Consider the following 22,825-nt stretch of genomic DNA (forward strand, 5'->3'; position numbering starts at 1 on the left):
AAGGAGAGAAGGAGAGGTGAGGAAGGAGAGAAGGAGAGGAGAGAAGGAGAGGTGAGAGAAGGAGAGGTGAGAGGGAGCTAAAATAAGATTCCTCCACTTAAAGCTTTGATGTCTAACAGAGGAAGGGGGGGGGGGGGGGTGCAGGTGTTGATGCCCGTCTTCTAAGAATTCAGATTTAGCGCAGGGGAGGTTTTCAGCCCGCCATGAATGAAACAACAGGATTGTTCTGGTTTTTACTGGTTTCTACTGTGGTTCTACTGGTTTCTACTGGGGTTCTACTGAGTTCTACGGAGGTACTGGTTACTACTGGGGTTCTACTGAGTTCTACTAGGGTACTGGTTTCTACTGGGCTTCTACTGCGTTATACTGGTTTCTACTGTGGTTCAACTGAGTTCTACGGAGGTACTGGTTTCTCCTGGGGTACTGAGTTCTACTGGGCTTCTACTGGTTTCTACTGAGGTTCTACTGGTCTCTGTAGGGCTGTAGGACGTTTTATCCAGTGGGATGTAGAAGGATAAAAGAAGGATGTATCTGACCTTAGTTCTTAGTTCCCAATCTACTTCTGTTCTAATCTGAGGTCTATTGTCTACAGTCTGATGGAGGTCAGGTCTGAGTCGTATTGTTCTGTAGTGATTCTGAGTTCTCTTGTCCTCTGCCCCCCCCCCCCCCCCCCCCCCCTCCACCAGGTGAAGGTGATGGTTCGTGTGTGTCCTGTGACTTCCTCAGACGCAGCAGAGTCCAGCTCCTTCCTCAAAGTGGACACCAGGAAGAAGCAAGTGACCATCATGGAGCCCTCAGCCAACCAGACGCAAGGGAACACCCCCCAGAAACGAGGAGGAGCCAATCAGGTCCCGCCTAAGATGTTTGCCTTTGACGCTGCTTTCCCCCATGATGCATCACAGGTAGAGATCTGATTATAAGTAGTTTTGCCTATCTCAAATCATCCCCTAGTCCGATTTGGGATTGATCACCCCTGGACTTTCCTTTCTTTCTCTCTCTCTCTGTCTCTCTCTCTGTGTTTGTCTTTCTCTGTCTCTCTCTCTCTCTCTGTGTCTATCTCTGTCTGTCTCCCTCTCTCTGTGTGTCTCTCTCTCTCTCTGTGTGTCTCTGTTTCTCTGTCTTTCTCTCTGTGTTTGTCTCTCTCTGTGTCTCTCTGTCTCTCTCTCTCTCTCTCTCTCTGTCTGTATCTCTCTGTGTCTGTCTCTCTCTCTCTCTCTGTGTCTGTCTCTCTCTGTGTCTGTCTCTTTCTCTCTCGGTGTCTGTCGCTCTCTCTCTCTCTGTGTTTGTCTCTCTGTGCTCTCTCTCTCTCTCTCTCTCTCTCTGTGTCTGTCTCTCTGTGTTTGTCTCTCTCTGTGTCTCTCTTTCTGTGTTTGTCTCTCTCTGTCTCTCTCTCTCTCTCTGTGTCTCTCTCTCTCTCTCTGTGTCTCTCTCTCTCTCTCTGTGTCTCTCTCTCTCTGTGTGTCTCTGTCTCTCTCTGTGTGTCTCTGTCTCTCTCTGTGTCTCTCTCTCTGTCTCTCTCTCTCTGTCTCTCTCTCTCTGTCTCTCTCTCTCTCTCTGTGTCTCTCTCTCTCTCTCTCTCTGTGTCTATGTCTCTCGCTCTCCGTGTGTCTCTCGCTCTCTGTGTGTCTCTGTCTCTGTGTGTCTGTCTCTCGCTCTCTGTGTGTCTCTGTCTCTCTCTGTGTGTCTCTGTCTCTCTCTGTGTCTCTCTCTCTCTCTGTGTCTCTCTCTCTCTCTGTGTCTCTCTCTCTCTCTGTGTCTCTCTCTCTCTCTGTGTCTATGTCTCTCGCTCTCTGTGTCTCTCTCTCTGTCTGTCTCTCTCTCTCTAGGCGGAGGTATGTGCTGGGACTGTAGCTGAGGTAATTCAGTCTGTGGTGAATGGAGCCGACGGCTGCGTCTTCTGTTTTGGTCACTCTAAACTGGGTAAGGATGTGTGTGATAGATACCACTCTAAACTGGGTAAGGATGTGTGTGATACCACTCTAAACTGGGTAAGGATGTGTGTGATAGATACCACTCTAAACTGGGTAAGGATGTGTGTGATAGATACCACTCTAAACTGGGTAAGGATGTGTGTGATAGATACCACTCTAAACTGGGTAAGGATGTGTGTGATACCACTCTAAACTGGGTAAGGATGTGTGTGATAGATACCACTCTAAACTGGGTAAGGATGTGTGTGATACCACTCTAAACTGGGTAAGGATGTGTGTGATACCACTCTAAGCTGGGTAAGGATGTGTGTGATAGATACCACTCTAAACTGGGTAAGGATGTGTGTGATACCACTCTAAACTGGGTAAGGATGTGTGTGATAGATACCACTCTAAACTGGGTAAGGATGTGTGTGATAGATACCACTCTAAACTGGGTAAGGATGTGTGTGTGTGTGTGATAGATACCACTCTAAACTGGGTAAGGATGTGTGTGATAGATACCACTCTAAACTGGGTAAGGATGTGTGTGATACCACTCTAAACTGGGTAAGGATGTGTGTGATAGATGCCACTCTAAACTGGGTAAGGATGTGTGTGTGTGTGTGATGGTCCCCACAAGTATAGTTAAACACGTCCACACACTGCCTGATGCTGTGTGTATGTACTCAGACTCAAACCGAGTCTGACATTGCACACACAGTAAATACGTTTGCCAAGAATCGACTGCTAGTTTTCCGAGTGTGACGTTCTCTGATCAACATGACTGCATCTCAGCCAGCCTCAACTATCAGCACAGACTGCATTCAGAGGGAGGGGGAGAAAGGGTAGAGGGGCGAGGTGCAGAGAGAGAGAGAGAGGGTAGAGGTGCAGAGAGAGTGAGAGAGGGTAGAGGTGCAGAGAGAGAGAGCGAGGGTAGAGGTGCAGAGAGAGAGAGCGAGGGTAGAGGTGCAGAGAGAGAGCGAGGGTAGAGGTGCAGAGAGAGAGCGAGGGTAGAGGTGCAGAGAGAGAGCGAGGGTAGAGGTGCAGAGAGAGAGCGAGGGTAGAGGTGCAGAGAGAGAGCGAGGGTAGAGGTGCAGAGAGAGAGAGAGAGAGAGGGTAGAGGTGCAGAGAGAGAGAGGGTAGAGGTGCAGAGAGAGAGAGGGTAGAGGTGCAGAGAGAGAGAGAGAGAGAGGGTAGAGGTGCAGAGAGAGAGAGAGAGAGGGTAGAGGTGCAGAAAGAGAGAGAGAGAGGGTAGAGGTGCAGAGAGAGAGAGAGGGTAGAGGTGCAGAGAGAGAGAGAGGGTAGATGTGCAGAGAGAGAGAGAGAGGGTAGAGGTGCAGAGGGGGTAGAGGTGCAGAGAGAGAGAGGGTAGAGGTGCAGAGAGAGAGAGAGAGGGTAGAGGTGCAGAGAGAGAGAGAGAGAGAGGGTAGAGGTGCAGAGAGAGAGAGAGAGGGTAGAGGTGCAGAGAGAGAGAGAGAGGGTAGAGGTGCAGAGAGAGAGAGAGGGTAGAGGTGCAGAGAGAGAGAGAGGGTAGAGGTGCAGAGAGAGAGAGAGGGTAGAGGTGCAGAGAGAGAGGGTAGAGGTGCAGAGAGAGAGAGAGAGGGTAGAGGTGCAGAGAGAGAGAGAGAGGGTAGAGGTGCAGAGAGAGAGAGAGAGGGTAGAGGTGCAGAGAGAGAGAGAGGTAGAGGTGCAGAGAGAGAGAGAGGGTAGAGGTGCAGAGAGAGAGAGAGGGTAGAGGTGCAGAGAGAGAGAGAGGGTAGAGGTGCAGAGAGAGAGGGTAGAGGGGCAGAGAGAGAGGGTAGAGGGGCAAAGAGAGCAGAAATAGAAAGAAGAATGAGAGAGGGAGAGATGGGTGCAAAAAAAAGACAGGAACTGAGAGAGAAATAGAGAAACAAACTGAAAGGGAGAGAGAGGTCTTGTCTGAGCAGGAAGCTGGATCAACACTGTTTTAATCCCACTGAAGTCCCTCCTCAGACCGGCACAGTAATACGTGTCAGGACCCTGCCCGGTCAAGTCTCTGGAACCTGTCTGTCTTTGTCTGCCTTCAACAACCATGCTTTCACACGCATGTAATCAGTCTACCCGTGACAGAGTTCTCCACATGTAATCAACTTAGTCTTACAGCCCAGGCACACATACATGTAAGCACGCGCACACGCCCACGCACACACACACACACACACACACACACGCGCAAAGGATAAACGTCACTCGACAGAATAACACACAGTGGTCAAATTTTGCAGATGCTCTTATCCAGAGTGACAGTCAGCTAAGGAAAGTGACCCTACCACACAGCACGGCCATTGCTAGTAAAACATTCTAGAATCGAAAAGCCTGTGGTGTGATGTCAGTGGAAACTTATGTTGTTTCAGTGGTCGTGGAAATTAAAGACAGAATCCTCCCTTTAGGAACAAAGACAGAGTCCTCTCTGCTCCACTAGCCTGCTTGGCCTGGAGAACACAATTACCTTGGCTTTTATATTCCATCCAGGAAACGTGTGCTTCAAACGGACCACTGAATGATGGAGGGTGGGCCTGAGGTTACAGACCTTGAGACCTGTAAGAGATGGCTGTGTGTGTGTGTGTGTGTGTGTGTGTGTGTGTGTGTGTGTGTGTGTGTGTGTGTGTGTGTGTGTGTGTGTGTGTGTGTGTGTGTGTGTTTGATGTTGGAATAGAAGAAACTGCTCCACTGGTCGCTAATAGAGATCAGCTAGCCTCACAGGCCAGTCCTGCCTCTCCCACTCCACATTAAGCTAAGACTGCCAAATCTCACACACACACTGTAATCGAACCCACAAATAACCCACAAAGCCTGTAATCGAACCCACAAATACTGATGCTCCAGATACTCAACTAGTTTAAAGAAGGCCAGTTCTATTGCTTCTTTAATCAGACAACAGTTTTCATAATTGCAAAAGGGTTTTCTAATGATCAGTTTGCCTTTTAAAATGATAAACTTGGATTAGCTATTAGTCATTTACAACATTAACAATGTCTACACTGTATTTCTGATCAATTTGATGTTATTTTAAAGGACAAAAAAATTGCTTTTCTTTCAAAAACAAGGACATTTCTAAGTGACCCCAAACTTTTGAACGGTAGTGTATATTCAATAAGGACTGAGGGTATGTATAATTCAATAAGGACTGAGGGTATGAGATTCAACAAGGACTGAGGGTATGAGATTCAACAAGGACTGAGGGTATGAGATTCAACAAGGACTGAGGGTATGTATAATTCAATAAGGACTGAGGGTATGTATAATTCAATAAGGACTGAGGGTATGTATAATTCAATAAGGACTGAGGGTATGTATAATTCAATAAGGACTGAGGGTATGTATAATTCAATGACTGATGGTATGAGATTCAACAAGGACTGAGGGTATGCGATTCAATAAGGACTGAGGGTATGAGATTCAATAAGGACTGAGGGTATGAGATTCAACAAGGACTGAGGGTATGAGATTCAACAAGGACTGAGTGTATGTATAATTCAATAAGGACTGAGGGTATGTATAATTCAATAAGGACTGAGGGTATGAGATTTAACAAGGACTGAGGGTATGAGATTCAACAAGGACTGAGGGTATGAGATTCAACAAGGACTGAGGGTATGTATAATTCAATAATGACTGAGGGTATGTATAATTCAATAATGACTGAGGGTATGTATAATTCAATAATGACTAAGGGTATGTATAATTCAATAAGGACTGAGGGTATGAGATTCAACAAGGACTGAGGGTATGAGATTCAACAAGGACTGAGGGTATGAGATTCAACAAAGACTGAGGGTATGAGATTCAACAAGGACTGAGGGTATGTATAATTCAATAAGGACTGAGGGTATGAGATTCAACAAGGACTGAGGGTATGAGATTCAACAATGACTGAGGGTATGAGATTCAACAAGGACTGAGGGTATGAGATTCAACAAGGACTGAGGGTATGTATAATTCAATAATGACTAAGGGTATGTAGATTCAACAAGGACTAAGGGTATGAGATTCAACAAGGACTGAGGGTATGAGATTCAACAAGGACTGAGGGTATGAGATTCAACAAGGACTGAGGGTATGAGATTCAACAAGGACTGAGGGTATGAGATTCAACAAGGACTGAGGGTATGAGATTCAACAAGGACTGAGGGTATGTATAAATCAATAAGGACTGAGGGTATGAGATTCAACAAGGACTGAGGGTATGAGATTCAACAAGGACTGAGGGTATGAGATTCAACAAGGACTGAGGGTATGAGATTCAACAAGGACTAAGGGTATGTATAATTCAATAAGGACTGAGGGTATGAGATTCAACAAGGACTGAGAGAGAAAAGAGAGGAGGAGGACAACAGAGGGGTATATAATTGAGTCCCATGCTCTCTTGCTCTTATATTAGCTCATCCTCCCCGAGCCCTCTGATTGGATTAGTGGTCCTGGGCAGTACGGTCATCCCTTTAATGGCAACCATCTTTATTATGTCTTTAATCAATGTAAAACTCCTGTCACTGTGGGCTCTGTCGCTTTCTCGACTCCAGCCTGCTAGTCTATGTACTGCTATCTGAGTCAGAGTGCAAGTGTTCCGCTCAGGCCTCCATTGAGGCCAGATTGGGCCCAGGCCAGACCATTCTGCTGCTGATTGGGCCCAGGCCAGACCATTCTGCTGCTGATTGGGCCCAGGCCAGACCATTCTGCTGCTGATTGGGCCCAGGCCAGACCACTCTGCTGCTGATTGGGCCCATGCCAGACCACTTTGCTGCTGATTGGGCCCAGGCCAGACCACTCTGCTGCTGATTGGGCCCAGGCCAGACCACTCTGCTGCTGATTGGGCCCAGGCCAGACCACTCTGCTGCTGATTGGGCCCAGGCCAGACCACTCTGCTGCTGATTGGGCCCAGGCCAGACCACTCTGCTGCTGATTGGGCCCAGGCCAGACCATTCTGCTGCTGATTGGGCCCAGGCCAGACCACTCTGCTGCTGATTGGGCCCATGCCAGACCACTCTGCTGCTGATTGGGCCCATGCCAGACCACTCTGCTGCTGATTGGGCCCAGGCCAGACCACTCTGCTGCTGATTGGGCCCAGGCCAGACCACTCTGCTGCTGATTGGGCCCAGGCCAGACCACTCTGCTGCTGATTGGGCCCAGGCCAGACCACTCTGCTGCTGATTGGGCCCAGGCCAGACCACTCTGCTGCTGATTGGGCCCAGGCCAGACCACTCTGCTGCTGATTGGGCCCAGGCCAGACCACTCTGCTGCTGATTGGGCCCAGGCCAGACCACTCTGCTGCTGATTGGGCCCAGGCCAGACCACTCTGCTACTGATTGGGCCCAGGCCAGACCACTCTGCTGCTGATTCGGCCCAGGGCAGACCACTCTGCTGCTGATTGTGGTACAGTGCCTTGCGAAAGTACTCACCCCCCCTTGGCAGTTTTCATTATTTTGTTGCATTACAACATGGATTTTTATTTGGATTCATGCAATGGACATACACAAAATAGCCCAAATTGGTGAAGTGAAAGGAGAAAAATTACTTTTTTCCCAAAATCTCAAAACGGAAAAGTGGTGTGTGCATATGTATTCACCCCCTTTGCTATGAAGCCCCTAAATAAGATCTGGTGCAACCAATTACCTTCAGAAGTCACATAATTAGTTAAATAAAGTTCACCTGTGTGCAATCTGAGTGTCACATGATCTGTCACATGATCTCAGTATACATACACCTGTTCTGAAAGGCACCAGAGTCTGCAACACCACTAAGCAAGGGGCACCACGAAGACCAAGAAGCTCTCTGAACAGGTCAGGGACAAAGTTGTGGAGAAGTACAGAACATCTGCACACCCTATTACTAGCCTGTTCAACCTCTCTTTCGTATAGTCTGAGATCCACAAAGATTGGAAAGCTGCCGCGGTCATCCCCCTCTTCAAAGGGGGAGACACTCTAGACCCAAACTGTTATAGACCTATATCCATCCTGCTCTGCCTTTCTAAAATCTTTGAATGCCAAGTTAACAAACAGATCACCGACCATTTCGAATCCCACCATACCATTTCCACTATGCAATCTGGTTTCCGAGCTGGTCATGGGTGTACCTCAGCCACGCTCAAGGTCCTAAACGATATCATAACCGCCATCGATAAGACAGTACTGTGCAGCCGTCTTCATCGACCTGGCCAAGGCTTTCAACTCTGGGAATCACCGCATTCTTATCGCCAGACTCAATAGGCTTGGCTGCTCAAATGACTGGCTCGCCTGGTTCACCAACTACTTCTCAGATAGAGTTCAGTGTGTCAAATCGGAGGGCCTGTTGTCCGGACCGCTGCCAGAGGGTTCAATTCTCGGGCCGACTCTTTTCTCTGTATATATCAATGATGTCGCTCTTGCTGCTGGTTGATTCTCTGATCCACCTCTACGCAGACGACACCATTCTGTATGCATCTGGCCCTTCTTTGGACACTGTGTGAACAAACCTCCAAACGAGCTTCAATGCCATACAATACTCCTTCCGTGGCCTCCAACTGCTCTTAAATGCTAGTAAAACTAAATGCATGCTCTTCAACCGATTGCTGCCTGCACCCGCTCGCCTGACTAGCATCGATACTCTGGACGGTGCTGACTTAGAATATGTGGACAACTACAAATACCTAGGTGTCTGGTTAGACTGTAGACTCTCCTTCCAGACTCACATTAAGCATCTCCAATCCAAAATTAAATCTAGAATCAGCTTCCTATTTCGCAAAAAAAAGCCTCCTTCACTCATGCTGCCAAACTTACCCTCGTAAAACTGACTATCCGACTGATCCTTGACTTCGGCGATGTCATTTACAAAATAGCCCCCAACACTCTACTCAGCAAACTGGATGTAGTCTATCACAGTGCCATCTGTTTTGTCACCAAAGCCCCATATACTACCCACCTCTGCGACCTGTATGCTCTAGTTGGCTGACCCTCACTACATATTCGTCGCCAAACCCACTGGCTCCAGGTCATCTATAAGTCTTTGCTAGGTAAAGCCCCGCCTTATCTCAGCTCACTGGTCACCATAGCAACACCCATTCGTAGCACACACTCCAGCAGGAATATTTCACTGGTCATCCCCAAAGCCAACACTTCCTTTGGCTGCCTTTCCTTCCAGTTCTCTGCTGCCAATGACTGGTACGAATTGCAAAAATCACTGAAGCTGGAGTCTTATATCTCCCTCTCTAATTTTAAGCGTCAGCTGTCAGAGCAGCTTTCCGATCACTGTACCTGTACATAGCCAATCTGTAAATAGCACACCCAACTACCTCATCCCCATATTGTTATTTATCCTCTTGCTCTTTTGCGCCCCAGTATCTCTACTTGCACATCATCATTTATCACTCCAGTGTTAATGCTAAATTGTAATTATTTCGCCTCTATGGCCTATTTATTGCCTTACATCCCTAATATTCTACATTTGCACACACTGTACATAGATTTTTGTATTGTGTTATTGACTGTACGTTTGTTTGTGTAACTCTGTGTTGTTGTTTTTGTCGCACTGCTTTGCTTAATCTTGGCCAGGTTGCAGTTGTAAATGAGAACTTGTTCTCAACTGGCCTACCTGGTTAAATAAAGGTGAAATAAAAATAAAATAAAATCACACGGAGCACCATTAAATCCATTATACAAATTTAAAAAATGGAAAGAATATGGCACCACAACAAACCTGCCAAGAGAGGGCCGCACACCAAAACTCACGGACCAGGCAAGGAAGGCATTGATCAGAGAGGCAACAAAGAGACCAAAGACAACTCTGAAAGAGCTGAAAAGCTCCACAGTGGAGATTGGAGTATCTGTCCATAGGACCACTTTAAGCCGTACCCTCCACAGAGCAGGGCTTTACAGAAGAGTGGCCAGAAAAAAAGCCATTGCTTAAAGAAAAAAATAAGTAAACACGTTTGGTGTTTGCCAAAAGCCATGTGAGAGACTCCCCAAACATATGGAGAAGGTACTCAGATGAGACTAAAATGTAGCTTTTTGGCCATCAAGGAAAACGCTTTATCTGGAGCAAACCCAACACCTCTCATCAACCTGAGAACACCATCCCCACAGTAAAGCATGGTGGTGGCAGCATTATGCATTGGGGATGTTTTTCATCGGCAGGGACTGGGAAACTGGTCAGAATTAAAAGAATTATGGTTGACGCTAAATAGAGGGAAATTCTTGAGGGAAACCTGTTTCAGTCTTCCAGAGATTTGACTGGGACGGAGGTTCACCTTCTAGCAGGACAATGACCCTAAGCATACTGCTAAAGCAACACTCGAGTGGTTTAAGGGGAAACATTTAAATGTCTTGGAATGGCCTAGTCAAAGCCCAGACCTCACTCCAATTGAGAATCTGTGGTATGACTTAAAGATTGCTGTACACCAATGGAACCCATCCAACTTGAAGGAGCTGGAGCAGTTTTACTTTGAAGAATGGGAAAAAATCCCAGTGGCTACATGTGCCAAGCTTATAGAGACATACCCCAAGAGACTTGCAGCTGTAATTGTTGCAAAAGGTGGCTCTACAAAGTATTGACTTTGGGGGGGTGAATAGTTACGCATGCTCAAGTTTTCAGTTTTTTTTTGTTGTCTTATTTCTTGTTTTATTTCTTGTTTGTTTCACAAGAAAAAATATTTTGCATCTTCAAAGTGGTCGGCATGTTGTGTAAATCAAATTATACAAACCCCACAAAATCTATTTTCATTGCAGGTTGTAAGGCAACAAAATAGGAAAAATGCCAAGGGGGTGAATACTTTCGCAAGCCACTGTATTTACATATTATTTACATTATCAACCCCATAAGACGTTGGCACACTCAACTGTGTGTGTGACATATGGCTTTGTTTAGCCGTGAGTTTGATCTCTCTCCTGTCAACAGCAGGGGCCATCTCCCTATGTCGCAGCTCAGAGGGACAGGTGTAGCCACACAGTGGGGATACACACACAGCACGTACACATACACACATGCATGCCCACACACTCAATTTATCTACAGCTGGGTTATTTTGGGGTCTATGGGTCAGCAGACTTGAATGCATCGCTCTGCGCACACAGACAATCTGGGTGTCAAACCACACACACATATACACAACATTCAACCAGAGTGTGTGTGAAAAGCACACAAACATACGGAAGATGTCAGTGCCCCTTGCCAAACTTGACACATTTATCTAAAACCAGAGTTAATTTAAAAGCAGACCGAAGGGATGGGCTGTAGAAATGGGAGAAGAGAAGGAGGATAGAGGAGGAGAAAGAGAGGAGAAGGAGGACAGAGGAGAAGGATAGAGACAGGGGAAGGAGGATAGAGGAGGAGGAGAAAGGGATGGGGAGGAGGATAGAGGAGGAGGAGAAAGAGATGGAGAGGAGGATAGAGGAGAAGGACAGAGGAGGGAGGACAGACTGTGTGTTTGATAGAGGATATCATGTTAATGACTATTGTACTCCACTGCTGATGGAGTTCCAATCATTCTGGGAGTGTTTACTAGAATGGCTAGATCTATAAACCAGATCACACTCAGGACTTTCATCTCCTCCCTCTCGTGTGTGTGTGTGTGTGTGTGTGTGTGTGTGTGTGTGTGTGTGTGTGTGTGTGTGTGTGTGTGTCCTCCAGGTAAATCCTACACCATGATAGGTGGTGACGAGTCCATGCAGACTCTGGGGATCATCCCCTGTGCCATCTCCTGGCTCTTCAAACTCATCAACGAGAGGAAGGAGAAGACAGGAGCACGTTTCTCTGTCCGAGTCTCCGCCGTAGAGGTCTGTTACACTTATGGGCAACAGAGCTGCTCTGATTGGTTAAAAGACCAATTAGTGGAAAAAGATCAGAATTGGGCTGCCTGTAAAGGTATTTTAAGGGCCGGTTTCTGAGACTCAGATTAAGGGAGATTCTCCATACATTTTTATCCAGGAGTAGTCTTAATCTGGGTCTGGGAAACCAATCCTAATTATTTTGTGTACATATTACTGAATTACCGGTATGCAATATGTATGAAATACTTGTTCTAGGTGTGAGGGAAAGATGTGGAGTTCTGATGGTGGTGTTCTATGTTCTAGGTGTGGGGTAAAGAGGAGAACCTGAAGGACTTGCTGTCTGAAGTGGCTACAGGCAGTTTGCAGGATAGCCAGTCCCCTGGAGTCTACCTCTGCGAGGACCCCATCTGTGGCATGCAGGTAAGATGGCACTAGTTAACTAATCAATTAAACCTTGATCGTCTGAATCAGGTGTGTCAGTAATGGGCTGGAACAAAACCCTGCACGCCCTGCCGCCGTCCAGCTAACTAGTGTCATTATCTAGATGGCCTTGAGCTTTGACTTCAGCAACAGCTACTCTTCCTGGGGTCCATGCTGAACACAGAGACAGAGACGATAACATGAAGTAACTCATGATGAATCCACAAGACTACAAGGAGAGCGACAGAGGTAGTCTCCCATGGTTAAGACTAGGAGAGTGCTGTGGCTCCTCTCATGTTTTCCTCTGCAGTAACTAACTGTGGTGTTATCAAAGGAAACCCACAGGATTACTGGTAAGGTAGCTACCTTACCTAGAGGACTGTGTGTAAGGATGGCAGTATCAGACCTAGAGCACTGTAGTAGTATATTATAATATATCTCTGTGTGTCTACCCCCAGGCACTAGGCTCTGTTATCTTAGCTGGCTGTTTTTAACCTAACACTGTCTCTATGGAGACACACACACATGCAGAGAGACACACACATGTGCACGCTCATACGCACAAACATATGCGTTTGTACACACGCATGCATGCAAGTGCTTGTACATACACACACACACAAGCACTTGAGAGGGGGGAGGGAGGGCTCGTGAGCATGTGTGATTTGGCAGCCTTAGGTCTTAATGTGGTTGTCAAAATGTGTTGCCTTTTCTGGTATAGCTTTCTGCTCATTTAGGGATTATCCTTGTGTCTTTTCTCAACATCAATAAGAGAAACAGACAGACAGGATTTGAACACAATTATGTTTTATGTAGATGCGATTAGTGTGTGTGGGTGCGTTCGTGCGTGTGTGTGGTTATATGTTGATAGGATTAGTGTGTGTGAGACAAGAGTATCAGTGTAAACCCAAGCTAATCTGAGATAATCTCATGCTGTAATGATACCCCACAGCAGTTTAGTGATAAAGTGAGTCTCACTCTACAGACACTACACACTGCATCGCACGCACGCACACACACACACACACACACACACACACTTACACAAACACACAGAAATTACTGTCGTTTGTCAAATTTTAATTTTTTTCTCCTAATTGAGAAATTGAAGTCAAATTTACTAAAGCATGAAAGTGGCTTTTCTCACCTACTCTGTAATGTACTTCCCAGCTCCAGAACCAGAGTGAGCTGCGAGCCCCCACGCCAGAGAAAGCAGCCTTCTTCCTGGATGCAGCCATAGCAGCTCGCTACAGCAGCAGAGCTGGCGCCGACCCAGAGGAGCATCTCAACTCACACATGCTGTTCACACTGCACATCTACCAGTACCGCATGGAGAAGACTGGCAAGGGAGGGAGTGAGTACTACACACACACACACACGCACACACACACACGCACACACACACACACACACACACACACACACACACACACACACACACACACACACACACACACACACACACACGCACACTGTAATGGACACTACCGCTCTTTAAAATAGAAGTAAAATCTTCAAAATGTCACCCTAGACTGTAAGGCCCCTACAGTACGGATTGATACTATATATTTATATATACTATATATTTATAGTTTAAAAAAATAATATAATCTGTGATGATTTGATAATCAACACAAACTAAAGACATTCATCAACAACAGCTAGGAGAGTGTGATGGTATGATGATGAGGGTATTCAGTTAGTGTGCTTCAGAAGTCCTGTATCTCATCCTCTGCAGCTCTGGGCTCGTTTGAGTTTGACTCCCGCGTTATCTGTCGTGTCCCAGGTTGTCAGTGAGACTGTCTCCGTGCTAATTATACAGTGTGATGTCACGAGCACTTTTGAGGGTATAAATAGTGTGTGACAACGTAGTGAGATGCTTGATAACATGTCTAGGAGAATGTGTTGTTAGCCTGTACCAGCCCCATTTCTCCACCGCTAGTATAGGCCCGTGATTTACCTTCTTCTTCTTCTCACTGAGGAGATTGAATCCTCAAGGTACATTTTACGGATCAAATCGTGTAGTCGAGGGTCATACAGATGTAGGATCTTAATTTGATCACTCTTTTGGAGTATATTTGAGTTTTAAAAAGGCTTCTAAAGTTTGTAGTTTCCGCTTTGAAATTTCAGACTTGATTTGCCCTAACAAAGTATGTATCAAACAATTTTTTCTTTTATATTAATTATGACGCACATAATAATTCACATTTCCTGATGCTGCATGATTATTCTCCTGCTGTAGCAAACTGGCTCACGTTAAGATCCTTCTGTACATCTGTATCATAACTCTTTCGTAACTCATTAACAGCCCTCCTCCACATCACAATTCATTTGGTCATAATGGTCTATAATGCACACATGAAAAGTCTATGTATGAATTCTATGCAGTCAAAGTAAAATACATTTTTCAATTTATAAAGCGTTTATAGCTAAGCACGTCATGGTAATTAACTGTGCAGTTTGCCACGTTTCTATATCATCAACATTAAAGGTCTATGTATGAATTCTATGCAGGGTCGTTCCATGGCATTTCAACAAGCCATGACACCCACCATCTCAGATTGTTTTGAAATCGCTTCTGTAGTTAGAAACAGATAAGATTAGCATTCCTGCAATATTATTTTGTTTAAATATGATTTGATCTCTGAGAAATTAAGCTAATTGATTGCTCCCAAATTTTCCATTTTAATTTATAGGATTCGTATAATATTCAATAAATATAGTACCTAACATCCGATTTGGACTAAACTTTTTACTAACAATGAGTAAGACATGAGGAATACAAATACATGGTCAGAATCCACCCAGGGAACCCCCACACCTCACTAATCCCAACCCAACAACGAGTATATCGTATCAGTTCTCTGTCTGACAAGTAGTATTGTTTCTTCATCTTTTGTAATGTATTCTCAGTGAAATTGGTGTTGTCCCCCCGTTCAGAGAAATGAGTCATTGAAGTTGTTAGGTTCATGTCCGATTCTGCATCCTGATATTACCAGGTTCTGACCACTAGATGGTGCTGTTCCTGTTAATAGCTGATATTTAGATAGACCCCCCATTAACTTTTTAGCATTTGTAGCAGAAATCCAATGCAAATCAATGGTACCTATATTAGCATTTTCACACTTCATATTAGTACGTTTTACTCACTAAAATAGTTGTTGCTAGCTATGAGTCTGAAATTAGGAATTTAATGTGAATGCTTTGAATATTAGTCTTTGTTAAATCTATTCAAGAAAAGTCAAACTGAAAAATGTCAATAGTAGGATTCTTCAGCGATGTCCTCAGCAATTGTTTTCTGTGCTAGCTAGCTAACGTTACATCTGGGGAAATTGAAATAAATGTTCATATGTTCATGAACATTTTCATAAAATATGTTAATATTTCCTTTACCATTCTGTGTTGTGTATGTATTATTTTTGATAAGTGAGGCATGTTTATAAATTCTTCATAAATGCTTTATGAATGAAAGAAAAGAGATGACAGTACATTGACCGCATAAAATTCATACATAGACCTTTAATGTGGGTGTTATAGATCAGAGTAACAAACTACACAGTTAATGACCATGAAGTGCTTAGCTATAAACGCTTTATGAATGGGTCCCGTGTGTCTCAGTTAGTAGAGCATGGTGCTTGCAACTCCAGGCTTATGGGTTCGATTCCCATGGGGGACCAGTATGGAAAAAAGGTATGAAAATGTATACTGTAAGTCGCTCTGGATAAGAGCTGCTAAATGACAAAAATGTCAAATGCAATGGGAAAATATGTTTGACTTTACTGCATAGAATTCATACATAGACCCTTTATGTGTCCATTATAGACCATTATAACCAACTTAATTGTGATGTGGAGGGGTGTTAATAAGTTACGAAAGAGAAACGAAACCGAAAGTCCATCATTATTTTAAGACATGAAGAACTTTGAAAGTTTCTTCAAGTGCAGCTGCAAAAACCATCAAGCGTTATGATGAAACTGGCTCTCATGAGGACTGCTACAGGAAAGGAAGACCCAGAGTTACTTCTGCTGCAGAGGATACGTGAATTAGAGTTACCAGCCTCAGATTGCAGCCCAAATAAATGCTTCTGAGAGTTCAAGTAACAGACACATCTCAACATCAACAGTTCAGAGGAGACTGCGTGAATCAGGCCTTCATGGTCGAATTGCTGCAAAGAAACCACTACTAAAGGATAAGAAGAGAAGAAGAGACTTGCTTGGGCCAAGAAACACAAGTAATGGACATTAGACCGGTGCAAATTTGTCCTTTGTTCTGGAGTCCAAATTGTAGATTTTTGGTTCCAACCGCCGTGTCTTTGTGAGACGTGGTGTGGGTGAACAGATGATCGCCGCATGTGTATTTCCCACCGCAAAGCATGGAGGAGGAGGTGTTATGGTGTGGGGGTGCTTTGTGGTTGACACTGTCTGATTTATTTAGAATTTAAGGAACACTTAACCAGCATGGCTACCACAGCATTCTGCAGCGATACGCCAGTCCCACTAAGCCCAAACCAGATGGGATATCATTTGTTTTTCAACGGGACAATGACCCAACACACCCCCTGAGGCTGTGTAAGGGCTATTTTTGTCACGCCTGCTCCCGCTCTTTCCCCCTGGCGCTCAAGGGCGCTGGGCTCCCCAGCATTACGCACTCCTGCCACCATCATTATGCACCCCTGCTTCCCTCGTCACGCGCATCAGTGATCATTTGGACTCACCTGGACTCAATCACCTGTGTTATTTCCTTCCCTATATCTGTCTGTCCCCCAGCTCTGTTCTCCGCTTCCCCATTAACGTTCGTATGTTGTTTTGTTACCTGTGTGCTGACGCTGTTCCTGTCTTGTTCCTTGTCTGTTCCTGTCTTGTTCCTTGTCTGTTCCTGTCTTGTTCCTGTCTTGTTCCTTGTCTGTTCCTGTCTTGTTCCTTGTCTGTTCCTGTCTTGTTCCTGTCTCGTTCCTGTCTTGTTCCTTGTCTGTTCCTGTCTTGTTCCTTGTCTTGTTCCTTGTGTGTTCCTGTCTTGTTCCTTGTCTGTTCCTGTCTTGTTCCTTGTCTGTTCCTGTCTTGTTCCTTGTCTGTTCCTGTCTTGTTCCTTGTCTGTTCCTGTCTCGTTCCTTGTCTGTTCCTGTCTTGTTCCTGTCTTGTTCCTTGTCTGTTCCTGTCTTGTTCCTTGTCTTGTTCCTTGTCTTGTTCCTTGTCTGTTCCTGTCTTGTTCCTTGTCTGTTCCTGTCTTGTTCCTTGTCTGTCCCTGTCTTGTTCCTTGTCTTGTTACTTGTCTGTTCCTGTCTTGTTCCTTGTCTGTTCCTGTCTTGTTCCTTGTCTGTTCCTCATTAAATGTTTGACTCCCTGTAACTGCTTCTCGACTCCAGCGTCGGCCCTTACAATTTGACCAAGAAGGAGAGGGATGTAGTGCTGCAACAGATGACTTGGCAAACACAATCCCCCGACCTCAACCCAATTGAGATGGTTTGGGATGTGTCGGACCGTGGAGTGAAGGAAAATCAGCCAACAAGTACTCTGCATATTTTGGAAGCTGGTTGAGGGAATGCCAAGAGTGTGCAAAGCTGTCATCAAGGCAAAGGGTGGCTATTTGAAGAATCTCAAATATGAAATATATTTTGATTTGTTTAACACATTTTTTGTTACTACATGATTCCATATGTGTTATTTCCTAGTGTTGATGTCTTCACTATTATTCTACAATGTAAAAAATAGCGCACCCCTTTTTTCTCTTCCCTCTCTCTCCTCCGTCTTTTTCTCCCTCCCCTTTCTTTCTCTCCTCCTCCCCGCTGTCTCTCTCCCCTCTCTCCCTCCTCTCTCTCCTCCTTCTCTTTCTCCCTCCCCATCCTCTCCCTCCCCCTCCCCGCTATCTCTCTCTCTCCCTCTCTTCCCCTCTCTTTCGCTCCCTTCCCCACCTTTCGCTCTCTCCCTTGCCCTCCCTCCACTCTCTCTCCCCCTTCCCCTCCTTTCGCTCTCTCCCCTGCCCACCCCTCTCTCTCTCTCCCCCTTCCGCTCCTTTCACGCTCTCTCTCCCCCCTGCCCTCCCTCCCCTCTCTCTCCAGTGTCAGGAGGTCGCAGTAGGCTCCACCTGATAGACCTGGGCAGCTGTGTGAAGGTGCTAGGAGGAGGGAATGGCAGAGACAGCAGCGGTAGTAGCAGCACCACAGCAGCAGGACTGTGTCTGTCTCTCTCTGCGCTGGGGAACGTCATCCTGGCTCTGGTCAACGGCAGCAAACACATCCCTTACAAGTATGTGTCTACTGTGTGTGTGTGTGTCACTGTGTGTGTGGGGGGGGGGTGTATTAGGTTTCACTCTCACCAAAATCTGTCCAAAATAAACCAATGCATGGTCTTATTTTGGACCTAAGCTTATCGCCTACCTTCCCGCCTTTGGGACTCTCAATGTTAGGGTGGAGACATGAGTATCTCATTATATACAGATCTCTGGACGGATATATTTTTACTCCTGCTACGTTAAGTTAGATACACACAGATCGCATAGACCGCATGAGAGAGGAATGTACACAACATAACTACGAGAGGGACAGAAAGTATGCCTTATGTACTTTGAAGAACTAGTCAAATAATCTTGTCAGAAAGCTCTGCAGCACACTTAGGCGGGCTAGCTAAATAGCATGACTAAAGATGGTACAGTATGGGGAGCACAGTTAATATTAGATGGTCTGGCTAGCTGACTGCTACAGCCTGAACAGAGATGACTGATGAGATGAGGACTTTAAGGAATTAAAAAATTATTAAGTAATCAAATAAAAACCAAGTATTATGATTTCATATTAATTTAATATTTTTCTACTTATGTCTGTGAAACCCAATGTGGACCTGACAGAGAATATTTAATATTTTTAATGTTTTGGCAATTGAATGTTCACCTTGAATTTCCATTAAAAAACTATAGAATCATTGTAATGTCATTATTTTCTAATGCATTTAATGTAAAAAAATAAATAAAAATTTTGAAACCCTTCTGATTTTCTAATAGTCGAACCAAAACCGAACTGACCTCAAAAAGCACGAATGGCTCAACACTAGTATGGATATGTGTGTGAGTATTTATTCATCTGTGAGTGTGTGTGTCACTGAGGACCTCTTGGAGGTTAGATTCAATGGCCTTATAATATCAGACACAGTTAGCTAGTTCTTCTTAACATCTATTTCATACTAATCTATAGGACTTGTTTAGAGACTTGGCCTTCCCTAAATAACCCTAACCCTGGGACTGAGTGGGACTGGGTCAGCTGCCACTAGTGGCTTATTAGGGATCTCTATGGCTGCGTTTACACAGGCAGCCCAATTCTGATCTTTTGCCGCTAATTGATCTTTTAACAATAGTTAGGCAAAAGATCAGAATTGGGCTACCTGTGTAAACGCAGCCTAGATATCCAACCCAATGTATCACATCAATGTAATATTAATATTACACTTTAAACATATGAATACAGTTGGGTTTAAACCTGCTAATGATTGTAGATATATTAATGAGACAGAAAGCTTAAATATGCAGATCATTCCACACACGAGCACAATGTATGCCCTGTATCCTGTATGCCCCTGCTTAATTCTGCATAACTAACAGGAATTCTATATTAATAATGTACAGAATGACATTTTCTCTATGATCTGATCAGAGTGGCTTAATGCTTGCTGAAGGGAGAGAGGGAGAGACAGAGGGGGGGGGGTGCAAGAGTGAGAGAGAAGGAGAGGGGGCAGAGAGAGAAGCAGAGGGGGCAGAGAGAGAAGCAGAGGGGGCAGAGAGAGAAGCAGAGGGGGCAGAGAGAGAAGCAGAGGGGGCAGAGAGAGAAGCAGAGGGGGCAGAGAGAGAAGCAGAGGGGGCAGAGAGAGAGAAGCAGAGGGGGCGGAGAGAGAGAAGCAGAGGGGGCGGAGAGAGAGAAGCAGAGGGGGCGGAGAGAGAGAAGCAGAGGGGGCGGAGAGAGAGAAGCAGAGGGGGCGGAGAGAGAGAAGCAGAGGGGGCGGAGAGAGAGAAGCAGAGGGGGCGGAGAGAGAGAAGCAGAGGGGGCGGAGAGAGAGAAGCAGAGGGGGCGGAGAGAGAGAAGCAGAGGGGGCGGAGAGAGAGAAGCAGAGGGGGCGGAGAGAGAGAAGCAGAGGGGGGGGAGAGAGAGAAGCAGAGGGGGCGGAGAGAGAGAAGCAGAGGGGGCGGAGAGAGAGAAGCAGAGGGGGCGGAGAGAGAGAAGCAGAGGGGGCGGAGAGAGAGAAGCAGAGGGGGCGGAGAGAGAGAAGCAGAGGGGGCGGAGAGAGAGAAGCAGAGGGGGCGGAGAGAGAGAAGCAGAGGGGGCGGAGAGAGAGAAGCAGAGGGGGCGGAGAGAGAGAAGCAGAGGGGGCGGAGAGAGAGAAGCAGAGGGGGCGGAGAGAGAGAAGCAGAGGGGGCGGAGAGAGAGAAGCAGAGGGGGCGGAGAGAGAGAGAGAGAAGCAGAGGGGGCGGAGAGAGAGAGAGAAGGAGAGGGGTCAGAGAGAGAGAGAGAAGGAGAGGGGGCAGAGAAGGAGAGGGAGAAGCGTAGGTTGCTGTGGGGTTGATTTAAAGCCCAATAACAGATGCTGCTTCATATTCATTTAACTGAGAATGCTGGAAAGAGGTTTTTAGTTGAGTTTTTTCATGAAGAGAGGGAGCGAGACCATGAGAGAGGGTGGATTGACGTGAAAGAGGAGAGAGTTTGAAGGAAAGAGAGAGGCAGAGAAGAGCACAAGGAGGAAAGCAGTGAAACGAAAGCAGGGGAGAAAGGCTGTGAAAGAAACAGTGGAGTGCATATTTAAATGTTTTCTGGGGATATGCAGGCTCTCCTCCTCTCCCTCCATCTCTCCTCCAGGGCAGAGAGCTCAGCGCTCAAATTTATTCACAAACTCGGCATTTACATTGCAAAGCACCCCACCGCTTTAAGCCGGGAACTGTAAACATTACACACATGGACGCATACACACACATACATACACACACATACACACACATACATACACACACATACATACACACACATACACACCCATACACACTCATATACACACATATACACGCACACACACACACGTACATACACACTCATATACACACACATACACACTCATATACACACTCATATACACACTCATATACACACACTCATACACACACACATACACACACACATACACACTCATACACACACACATATACACTCATACACACTCATATACACACTCACACACACACACACACTCATATACACTCATATACATGCATGAGTAGGAATGTGCTCTCTCTCTCTCATTCATTCTCTTTCTCTCACACACTCTCTCTCTCACAGACACACACACACACACACACACACACACACACACACACACACACACACATATATATATATATATATATATATATATATATATATATATATATATATATATATATACATACATACATACATACATAATTATAGTTTGGGGCCATTTGCAGGGAGTGTAATGTAAGTTACTGGAATGCACCATAAATTAATATAAAACCTGTTCTGCACAAATCACTGATTTTATGCTTAATTTAATTAGACTTAAACACTCGCAGCTCCATTTCCTCTTTCTTTCTTTTCTACCCTCCTTCATGAGATCAATTAAGAGATGATTGAAATGTCAGACGAGGAAGATAAAATTATCAACGCTTATTTGATGAAGACTAATGACATGACTCAATGAGGCAGAGAGAGAGAGAGAGAAAGGCAAAGAGAGAGGGATGGAGAGAGAAGGTGGGAGAAAGAGAGAGCGAAGGGGAGAGAGAGAAACAGGGAGAGGGTGGGAGAGAAAGAGTGGGAGAAAGAGAGAGCGGGAGAGGGTGGGAGAGAAATGGGGCAGGAACCAGGTTTCCATCCAACCTTTTTAGTAAATGTCAGAGGAAAAATGTTGACCAAACAAAATACGCTAAAAAAGGTTTATGTCGGTAAAATGTATTAATGCGAGATATGGAGGTGGTAATGCTTTCAAATATTTTAATAATAACCATCATACTGAAGTAAACATCGAGCCACGCGATATGGTGTGTGGTCCTCCCACTACGACTTGGGAAACCATGCAGTTTATTAGGCTACAGATTAAATGAGTTAGGATGAACTTCACAGGGAGGTGAAAGTGTATGGTGATGAGCTTGATGCTCCTTTCCAATAAATATCCAGGGTCTTATTCTGGTGACATAATGCTTGGCTGCCATTTGACAAATAAAATCTGTCTCTTTTGTCCATAGTAATCTCATCATGTAGTAGGCTATACCTGCACTGTATCTGCCAGCTGTTGGTTAGAGCCGAGGCCAGTGGGTGCATATATAACGCAACATTTTCTGTGAGAAAACCATCAGTAAAGTTGAAAACTTGTCTTTTTTATTCGATACATGGGAATTTGACCGCACCAGTAATGTTTATGTTCACTACGTCATCACACGCAGACTTTTATCCGCAACAAGTCAATTTAATGGAAACGCATCTCTGGTGGGAAAATGTGCATATTTTATTTATGCAGATTTGAGAATATTCACATCTGTCGCCAATTGGATGGAAACCGAGCTACAGAGAAGGAGAAAAAGACGACATCATGCATGATAAAATGGAGAAAGAGGAGAGGAGAATATGAGGGATAGTTGAGGAGATGAAAGAGGGAGATATCTGAGAAAAAAGGATGGGATAGCTGTGTGTGTGTGTGTGTGTGGTGTGTGTGTGGTGGGGATGGGAGCTGGCTGGCTGGGGGCTGTGTT

The 22,825-nt window shown here is 45.4% G+C and overlaps 1 protein-coding gene across 4 annotated transcripts in view; it reads left to right on the forward strand.

Annotated features, from left to right (window-relative positions):
* kif26ba (kinesin family member 26Ba) overlaps nt 1–22,825 on the forward strand; it is a 196,223-nt gene that overhangs the window by 149,425 nt on the left and 23,973 nt on the right. For 3 of the 4 annotated variants that reach the window (XM_055862875.1, XM_055862874.1, XM_055862877.1), the window contains exons 6-11: nt 687–902; nt 1,827–1,920; nt 11,532–11,677; nt 11,975–12,091; nt 13,262–13,445; nt 18,147–18,333. In XM_055862875.1, coding sequence (XP_055718850.1) covers nt 687–902; nt 1,827–1,920; nt 11,532–11,677; nt 11,975–12,091; nt 13,262–13,445; nt 18,147–18,333 — 944 coding nt within the window. Of the gene's footprint in view, nt 1–686; nt 903–1,826; nt 1,921–2,509; nt 2,517–11,531; nt 11,678–11,974; nt 12,092–13,261; nt 13,446–18,146; nt 18,334–22,825 lie in introns of those variants that run through there. The other variant, XM_055862876.1, reaches the window with a different exon arrangement.

This window comes from Salvelinus fontinalis, chromosome 15 (genome assembly GCF_029448725.1).
Source record: "Salvelinus fontinalis isolate EN_2023a chromosome 15, ASM2944872v1, whole genome shotgun sequence".
NCBI lineage: Eukaryota > Metazoa > Chordata > Actinopteri > Salmoniformes > Salmonidae > Salvelinus > Salvelinus fontinalis.